Source organism: Xenopus laevis, chromosome 5L (assembly GCF_017654675.1).
Source record: "Xenopus laevis strain J_2021 chromosome 5L, Xenopus_laevis_v10.1, whole genome shotgun sequence".
NCBI lineage: Eukaryota > Metazoa > Chordata > Amphibia > Anura > Pipidae > Xenopus > Xenopus laevis.
The window spans coordinates 32,910,243-32,920,208 of record NC_054379.1 but is presented as its reverse complement, the minus strand read 5'-3'; the positions used below and the strand labels follow the sequence as shown (position 1 = coordinate 32,920,208).

Here is a 9,966-nt window from a genome sequence, read left to right as displayed (position 1 = left end):
GATCTGGCTATGCAGTAATGTACATATGATCTGGCTATGCAGTAATGTACATATGATCTGGCTATGCAGTAATGTACATATGATCTGGCTATGCAGTAATGTACATATGATCTGGCTATGCAGTAATGTACATATGATCTGGCTATGCAGTAATGTACATATGATCTGGCTATGCAGTAATGTACATATGATCTGGCTATGCAGTAATGTACATATGATCTGGCTATGCAGTAATGCACATATGGTTTGGCTATGCAGCAATGTACATATTGCCTGGCTATGCAGTAATGAACCTATGGCCTGGCTATGCAGTAATGTACATATGGTCTGGCTATGCAGTAATGTACCTATGATGATGAAAATTTGTGCAAATAAAGGGGAGGGGACAGGTAGTGTTGCCACCTTTTGGCCTTCCTATATTTTTATGCATTTCTGCTATTAAAAACATTGGGATCAAGCTTCATTTTTACTAGCCAGGCCAGTAAAATACCAGGCAGGTGGCAACCCTAGGGACAGGGGCAATGAACAGCAGCGGGCTTGGGGAGCCCACTATGTAAATCCGGCCCTACCCACAGACAGTCACTATTTATCGGGCTGGTGGGGGCTGTTTGGGCCTCTGTGTGTCAAGGATTAGGCAGGGGGCGCTGTGGAGACTGATGAGGGAAGGGTGAGTCCTTGAGGCAGGAGCTGTATGTGCCTAGGGAACACACAAAGGGAAGGCAGGCACAGGTTGAAGAGGGCGATGAGTCAGACTGGATCAGGTGCAGAGCGGAAAAGGACGGAGAGGGCGAAGATCAGGACTGGACTAGACAGGATGAAGAGGGTGAAGGTTAGGACAGAGACTGACTGGATTAGGACTGGACGGTGCAGGCGTAGATCAGGAGCAGACTAGAAGTATAAGACAGGACGGTGCAGGCGTAGCTCGGGAGCAGACTTGAGATGGGAACAGGAGGATTGGACAGCTGAGGAGACTGGAGCAGATAGCAGGAAAGGACTGGATAGCCACAGACTGGAGCAGATAGCAGGAGAGCACTGGAAAAGGCAGGGCAATATGCAGAGCGAGAAGAGGGAATATATAGACAGGGTACAGGTCAGAACAGAACAGGAAGCAGGAACCAGAAAGACACGGTCAAGTCAAGGTCAAGGCAAAATCAAGTTTGGAGCAAGAGCAGAGCAAGATTCCGCATAGCAAGGAAAGCTGAGCAGGGCAAGGTCACAGCAAGGAAAGATTAAGGTATAAAGCAGGACCGGAGCAGAACTGGAAGGGGAAGGTAAGGCAGATCAAGACAGGACAAGGTTCAGAGCTAGGCAGGACAAGACAGGGAAGAGTTCAGACAAGGCAAGGCAGAATAGGAAGGAGGCTAGAACAGGAACCCGTAGCTAGGGACAGTGCCGCACTGCTAGGATGCGAACCAATGCTCAGGCAAGGAGTGTTCGGAGAGCTGGCCTTAAATAGGGCAGATTCAGCCCTGATTGACTGACTGCAAACATCAGGCTGCTGCTGGGCCTGCAAAGGCCAGGTAATATTTAGTGAGCAAACCTGCAGGCTGCTTTCCTGGCCCAGTGGTCAAGGCATCAAGCCAGAAGCCCAAAGGTCCCTGGTTCAAATCCCAGCAGATCCTGACACTGTCAGGGCCTATTTTGATTCTCAGTCTAGACCTGTTATGCTGTTATGGCAACCACTGTTTGTAATTTTTCCTTAAAGGGGAAACATAATTTCAAGCAACTTTGCAATATACATCAGTTAAAAAATATGCAGGCTTTTCATTATTTTTAATGGTTGCTGACAGTTCCCTAAGCCTAGCCCCTGCTCTTCTGCCGATCTGTCTGACTACTTTACTGAGCTGGCTGACTACTGTTACTTTGTATCAACAGACAGCTGTCCTTAGCCTGCATCCTCCAAACCCCACAATTCCCTGCACATGTGATTTCAATAAGGAAAGGAACATCACATTGCAATGCATTTTGGGTTATGTAGTTCCTGCCTGCTGTCTGTAAGCTGTGGAGAAGTTGTAACATCAGTGTTTATTCCCCCTTCCCTGCCAGCAGGATTGTCAGGTTGACGGTTTTCCAGGTAAATTGGGCTACTAATTTAAAGCCCAGGCGGGTTTTGATAGTACAAACTAGCCAAGGTATGGATTTGGGCTACTTTTTCGGCCTTTGACTGGTTTCTACTTTGGAAACCAGCCAAAGTTTTTCTTGCCCTAATGTGCAAAGCCTGCATCTCTCAATGCATGTTGGGTAATGTAGTTTTTGTTTAACAATTTGCCGACTACCAAGTTTAATGTAAGACTACAATACCCAGCATGCAATGGGACTGACTTGTGTGGAAGTTGGGAGTTATCCCAGTCTCCCGTCACTCTTAAAGGAAAACTTTACCCCCAAAATGAATATTTAAGCAACAGATAATTGATATCATATTAAGTGACATATTAAAGAATCTTACCAAACTTGAATATATAGTTAAGTAAATATTGCCCTTTTACATCTCTTGCCTTGAACCACCATTTCGTGATGGTCTGTGTGCTGCCTCAGAGATCACCTGACCAGAAATACTACAACTGTAACAGGTAAATGTGTGGTAGCAAAGACAGAACTCTGTCTGTTAATTGGCTCATGTGACCTAACATGTATGGTATGTTTGTGTGCACCGTGAATCGTAGGATCCCAGGGGGTTGCCCTTATTTTTCAAAATGGTCATTTTCTATTTATGATTACACAATGGCACATACCACTAAAAAAGTGTATTATTATGAAAATGGTTTATTTACATGAAGCAGGGTTTACACATGAGCTGTTTTATGCAATATATTTTTATAGAGACCTACATCGTTTGGGGGGGTAAAGTTCTCCTTTAAACATTCTCACATTTCCGATGACTTTCCTCAATTTCAGACTATTTTAGGGCAAAAGTCTGCTGGCCACCAAAATGTTTAGAGGTTGACCTGTTTTACCACTATTTATTGAAATTGTATATGTATTAGTCTTATATGGGGCCCCTATACCACCTGCTCCCCCCCCCCCTGATGAAGGGCAAATCTGTCCCATTTTGCTTCATGGAATAATTTGCAAATCAGTGACTATGTGAAAAACATGTATTTTCACATTCATTTACTTTTTTTAGACTTTTTTGTCCACTGCACATATAGTGCTATTTTTGGGCTACTTTTAAAGTGCCAGACTTTGGCTGGTTTTGAAAATTACACCTGGCAACCTGGCCCGGACTGGCAATCTGTGGGTTCTGGCAAATGCCAGAGGGGCTGCTATAAGGTGCCATAGAAAGTCACTATTTAGTGGGCTGTTTGTGCCTCTATATGGGCTGATTGGGCCCCTGTGTATCTAAAATGCCAGGGCTTAGTTTAATTCTCAGTCCGGCAACCCTGCCTGTCAGGATTTCTAATGATGCAGAAAAAGAAGAACTGTTAAACAGCTGGATTTCTGCATAGAAAATGGCATTTATTCATACTTTTTAAAGAAACAGGTATCTGTGACAGGTATTAGCATACCTCCCAACATTTTGGAAGTAAAAGGAGGGACAAAAAATTTTTTCCGCACGTAGCACAGCAATTCTTTTGACCACACCTCTTTCTGTGGCCACACCCCCTAATTACCATGTTCGTTTTACAAAATTTGGCAGGTTATGAGAGTTTGAAAATATTTCTCCTTATCTAAACTGTGTTTTTGCGTCTCAAAATTGTTACAAAGTATCTTATTTGCACCTGTTAGCTGTTCTGGGCTCTCTGCTAACAGCCAATTAAGTGAGAAACTTTGTTTCTTTTTCTGGCTGTTCAGTGCAGAGAAAAGAGGGACTTTCCAGTACAAATGAGGGACTGCAGGTTGAGCTGTCAAAAGAGGGACTGTCCCTCCGAAAAAGGGACAGTTGGGAGGTATGAACGGTATTAGGGGTTATGTGGGCGGCCTCTTTATCAAATTTTGGCTTGGAAGCCGAGTCCCCCTTTAATATAGCTAAGCTTTGGATAAACCTAAACACAATTACACAATTAACAATATGCCATACAGTCTGTCAGCAACCCTAAACGTCTCCCTTTAAAACCCTACCTGTATTATGAACTATAATGAAAGTATATGGGACGGGCCCAGGCCTGTTCTCTAGTAAATACACACGTGCAATAGATCTGTCGGCTCTGTTTTTGAAAGTCTGTTGCATTCTACAAGGGCTCCACTGGGTGGCGCTAGCGTTCCCCCCGCTTTCATGCGTAGCCAGGCTGCTCCCCGCTCTGGCCCCGCCTCCAAATAGCGCGGGGGGTGACGGGAGGCGACGGGAAGAAGCCGGGGTAGCGGCGGCGAGGCCGCCATGTTGGACGCTTTGTCGTGTTATAAATAAGGAGCCGCAGTCAGGCCTGCGGTGTATTGACTGGTCGTGTCGCAGTTTGGCTTGTTGTTAATTAACTTGGTGATCTGCTACTGTATGCCGCACACTACGGCTGCTGTTTCCTGACTGCGTCCGTGGAATAAGCTGAACTTTAACCATGAGAGAGACTGTAGGGTGAGTGCCTGGACGGCCGCTAATTATTTAAGGGGCTGTAAATCCCTGATCTGCTGCTGCTTCTTCGCTTTGTTCTACTACAACTCCCAGGGACCCTCATACACCGGCGCTTGGAACTGTTGTGCAACTCCCAGCACCCTGCCCACATGCCGGAAGCTGTTTTATCCCTGACTTCTTTTCCTTTCTTCCTCTTACACCTTGGTCCCCAACTTCCATGTAGTACTGGGAGGCCCCCCTGAGGCAAATGTTGTGACTGTGAGGGAACTGTAGTTCAGCAACAACCTGTAAGGCCCGACACCCCTGTCTCTGTGCTCTGTTTCAACTACAGGCCAGGGTTGTCAGGTCTGATTTTCAAAACCAGCCAAGAGGCAGTGCAGAAGTAGCCAAATATGTGCAGTGAAAAAAAATAAGTAAAAAAAAAAAATTGTGGAAATCTGCCTTTTTAAAATTTTCACTGTTTCGCAAATGTTTCCATGAAGCAAAATGGGACCGATTTTTCCCGTCACCAGGGGCATAACTACAAAGGGGGGCCCAGGAGGTATAGGGGTCCCCTAAAGCCCTAATACATATACAATTACAGCTCAACCTCTAGACACTTTGGTGGACAGCAGATTTTTGCCCCAACATCCTCTGAAAGTGAGGAAAGTCACCCGAAAATGTGGGAGTTGTATGCCCTGTGTTCCCATTGCTCGTGCTCTGTTTATCCTGTCTGCCAGGCAAACCACTTCCTGGTTATGGGCAACCAGTTCTACATACTTAATAGCCCTTTAATGCCAGATGAACAAAAAAAGAAGACATAAAACTAAAACTTCAAACAGCTTTAGAATACAATTGAGCTCTTGCCAAAAAGTCAGTGTAAGACGTGCTTTGCCTTTAAAGGAGAATTCAACCCTTAACTAAAAAAAAAAATCCTACCCTTCTTAGACCCCCCACCAGGGAAATGCCCCTAACTTTTTACTTGCCCATCTGTGCAGATTCAGGGATCACGGTTCACGGCAGCCATCTTCCGGGTCTTCGGTAATCTCAAACTGAGACCCGCGAATCGGTGCATGCGCAGTTGGAGCAATTTCCAAAATAGACGGAATTTGCCGAAGCACCGGAAGAAGACACGGAAGATGGCTGCCATGAATTGCGATCCCTGAATCTGCACCGAGGGGGTAAGTAAAAATTAGGGGCATTTCCCCAGGGGCAGCTAGGCTAGGGGGAGGAGGGTGGGGGGTCTACATGGGGTAGGGTTTTTGTTTGTTTTTTTGTTAAAGGACCAGTAACATCAAATTTATTTAAAAAAAAAAAACAAAAAACATTTGTTAGTATACATTGGGAAAATAAGCACCAAGACAAATTAAACATTAAATTCGCAAAGCCTTTATTAAGAAATAACTTACCGAAACTCCGCTTGCGCTCCTCTTCAGAAAGTGGTAGGGCGATCCATCGCGTGGCGCTCAATTTCTCCTCCCTGGCTATATCAAATAAGGATGGCAGTGAGAAGAAATCGAGCACCGCACGATGGATCGCCCTACCACTTTCTGAAGAGGAGCTCAAGCGGAGTTTCGGTAAGTTATTTCTTAATAAAGGCTTTGCGATTTTAGTTTAATTTTTTTGATGTTACTGGTCCTTTAAGGGTTGAATTCTCCTTTAAATTTGTATGAATTCTTCATAATATGCCTAACAGTCTTGCAGTGTACTTGTTGTTAAAGGGGAATACCACCCAAGCTCAACTTAAGCTGGCCATAGAGGCAAAGATACAGTCGTACGAATCATCACTTTGTAAATTTTGTGTATGGATCGTCCCGACATTTTTCGTGCCATGTCGAGCATTCGTTTACTAGTTCAGACAGGTTAAAGATTCTGTAGGCAAATATCTCTGCATGTATTGCATTTATAACGATATCAATGGTTTACTCTCCCTACTGACAACTTTTATACAATTGCTGTCTTTGAACTAAAGGGGTTGCCAAACACTTTTTTTATTTATTTATTTTTCAGTTAAGTTGTTTTCAGATTGTTCTCCAGAAATAAAAGCTTCTTTCATTTGCTTTGCATTTTTTTATATCCAAAATCTAAGTTTAATGTTCTTGTCTGTCTGTCAGGTGCAGATTCTGAACTTACAATTTTGCAACATTTAGTTAGATATATTTACATATAGATACATTTCTTAGGCCCTTCTCTGGAGTATTAGCAACTATTGTATCAATTCTGTCTTTAATGATACTCTGATTCTGCTCAACAGGGACAAAAATAAGAAGTGTATCAACTAAATGTATCCCTTTAGAACCATTTACAGGGTCAGTGACCCCCCTTCCAGAGCTGCTTTAGAAAGGTGAAAAATTAGACTTTATGCTTCAATATTAGAAAATGGTCACACATAAAAATAGAAAGTAACTGTTCAGTTGGTTGTAGATATTTCACCTGAAATAGACTCCCCCCCCCCCCAAGTGTTTGAAGGTGAACATTGTGTGGGGCTCTTTAACAAATTTTGGTTCGGAAGCCAGAGTCCCCCCCCCCTTTAATAAATATATATGACTTTGCTGTGGTCTTTGAACTTAACGATATGCTGCCCAGTTATTGACTTAGTTCAGTGGGGGTATCTAGCTAGCTATCTATCTATTCCCCATACTTGGGCCAATAAGCTTCCCACTGGATCTGGAAGGACTTGAGTCTTTTGTTGGCATTGTGTAGCCACAGTAATACAGTTGAATGCACACATTTCCCTAATTATTTCATTCTAAACAGGACATACAAGTACTACACAAGCCAGTCTGTTTTAATTGTACTGTGTGAATTGATAACCTGATTCCCTTTGGATTGGACAGATTTTTGCCATGGTAGATGTAAGTCTGTACTGAATCCTTAAAGGGATACCGACACCAGAAATAAACTTTTTCTTTTTTCTTTTTTTACATCTATCATAACGTTGTCTTTGTGTGTTATTTGTAATTTTGCCATAAAAGTATGCTTCCACATTCCACTCCTCGTTTTCCTGTATGAGGGGGCTGTCATATTTGAGCAGTACTAGTCCGTTTAAGATTAGAAACTCTGAGAAGCGACAGGCAGGTTGGCAAAACAGTCATTTTTAGGAACTTTTTAATAACAAGTAAATACAAAAGCAAACCTAACCTATCGGTGAAAACTTATCAATTAAGTGATTTTTAACATACATTAATATTTTGAAGAGTAGTTTTTTTTAGTATCAATTTAAGGTAAATGCCCAAAAGCTGTGCGGTATAGTAGTAAGCCTGGAGATTTAGAGCTAGCTGGGTGGGCTGGTGGAACTTACTCAGCACTATTTGTCTAGCCCTCTATTTGTGCTTGGCAAGCATCTGGTCAGTCAGTATGAGCATGAGCCTAGTATGTTCAGTGACTGCCCTTGACTCTTGGCAGCACACTTGATCATCAGAGCTATTTATGTGAGAAATGTTTTCTAGTCAAAACATAGATGCTGGGCTTTTTTCATAATGAAACATAATGTTATTTTTAGCATCTTTTCAATAAACCTTTACAGAAATGTAACACTTAATAGAACGTTGCATGGAATGACCTTATTATGCAAAACCTTTTTAGATGATAATCCCCTGTAACTCCACCTTTTTAATTCCTCTCTCTCCACTAATTTATTATCCTTCATTTATTTTATCCAGGGAACTAGTTCCTGCACTTGTTAATCCTTCATTTGAGGCTAAATTTATATTGACCCCCCTTTATATTCTATAGAATGTTTTATTTTTAGACTGGTCAAACGAGAATTTGAGCAGAAAATCATGCCTTTTGCTGGAAGTAGTGTAGCGCATTGGTCTTAACTCATAAGAACTGATCATAATGCTAAAATAAACTGTCTATGTATGTTACAGAGTAGTGGATTTAGGTGTTCCACTACACGCATAAACACCCATGTGCATTATGCCTCACAGACCTTGCTATCCTGGTGTGTAAAGTACCCAAAAAAACTTAAAAAATGTATGTAGTGTTGAAAATACTATTTGTTACTGTTTATCTAATATTTCTTTGTTTTGACAGAAGCTCTCTGCTGGATGGCCAGCCACCAAAGCATTATGGCATTACCTCTTCAATAAGTTTAGCTGGTCCCAAAGACATTGATCATATCTACACCCAGAAATTAACTGAAGCAATGAGACCTTTTGGGGTATTTGAAGATGATGCAGAGCTTAGTCACCGGTCAGTAATTTAGTTCACTGTGTCTGGTATGATGTACTGTACAGCTTCAGTTGTACTTTACTTATTTAGCTGTGTCATCTATGCCTATTTAGGTTTTTAATGCAGAGCTAGGTAACCTCTGGTGCTCCAGATGATGCTAAACTTCATCTTTCCATCTGTAAACCTGTACAGCTGTGGGCTAAGACACAGAAGGATAGAGGTCTCTGTGCTGTAGAGTTTACAATCTAAGTGGAAAAATTATTTTGTTCTCTTTAAAGGCACATGTTTAAAGGGGTTTTTATTTCTAAATTACACTGTTTACACTGCAAATAATTCACTCTACAATATAACATTTCATTCCTGAACTAGCAAGTGTATTTTTTAGTTGTAATATTGGTGTGTAGGCTCCATCTCGGGTCATTTTGCCTGGTCATGTGCTTTCAGAAAGAGCCAGCACTTTAGGATGGAACTGCTTTCTGGCAGGCTGTTTCTCCTACTCAATGTAACTGAATGTGTTGCAGTGGGACCTGGATTTTACTATTGAGTGCTGTTCTTAGAACTACCAGGGAGCTGTTGTCTTGTGTTAGGGAGCTGGTATCTGGTTACCTTCCCATTGTTTTGTTTTTAGGCTGTTGGGGGGGGGGTGATATCACTCCAACTTGCAGGAAATAGTGACTGAAGTTAGTCGGCAAAAGTCACGACTAGGGGCAACTGGGAAACTGAAAATATGTGTAGCCCCACATCAGATTTCAAACTTAAATATAAAACAATCTGTTTGCTCTTTTGAGAAACCGATTTCAGTGCAGAATTCTGCTGGAGCAGCACTATTAACTGATGTGTTTTGAACAAAACATTTTTTTCCATGACAGTATCCCTTTTATTTAAGCAAGATTAGATAGAGACCAAAAGTACATGATGATAATGTGATTGAAGGTAGGGCAGCCAACACACATCCCCACTGATTGTGTAAGACACTTTGTGATGTGTGCACCATTATTTAAGCCATAGTTGCCATGTTGTGATAATTTCTGTATCAGTCATTACTGGGAGCACTAGGATCCAGAACTAGAGCAGTTTGCATCACATGTTTACAAGATGCTTCTTGGGGCCTGTTTCTACTGTAGCTTCTAATTGCAGGGGCGTAACTATAGAGGAAGCAGACCCTGCGGCTGCAGGGGGGCCCAGGAGGTATAGGGGCCCCATGGGCCCTAATTCATATAAAATTTCAATAAATATTGGAGAAACAAGTCAACCCCAAAACATTTTGGGGGCCTGAAAAATAATTTGCTGTGGGGCCCAGTAATATC

At 42.3% G+C, this 9,966-nt stretch overlaps 1 protein-coding gene across 3 annotated transcripts in view; it reads left to right on the top strand.

Annotated features, from left to right (window-relative positions):
• The first annotated feature begins 4,249 nt into the window (after positions 1–4,249).
• Positions 4,250–9,966, top strand: part of papolg.L (poly(A) polymerase gamma L homeolog) — a 39,779-nt gene continuing 34,062 nt past the window's right edge. Inside the window, exons 1-2 of one of the 3 annotated variants that reach the window (XM_018262078.2) lie at positions 4,250–4,507; positions 8,525–8,680. In XM_018262078.2, coding sequence (XP_018117567.1) covers positions 4,491–4,507; positions 8,525–8,680 — 173 coding nt within the window. In that variant the 5' untranslated portion in view covers positions 4,250–4,490. 3 annotated transcript variants of the gene reach the window in all.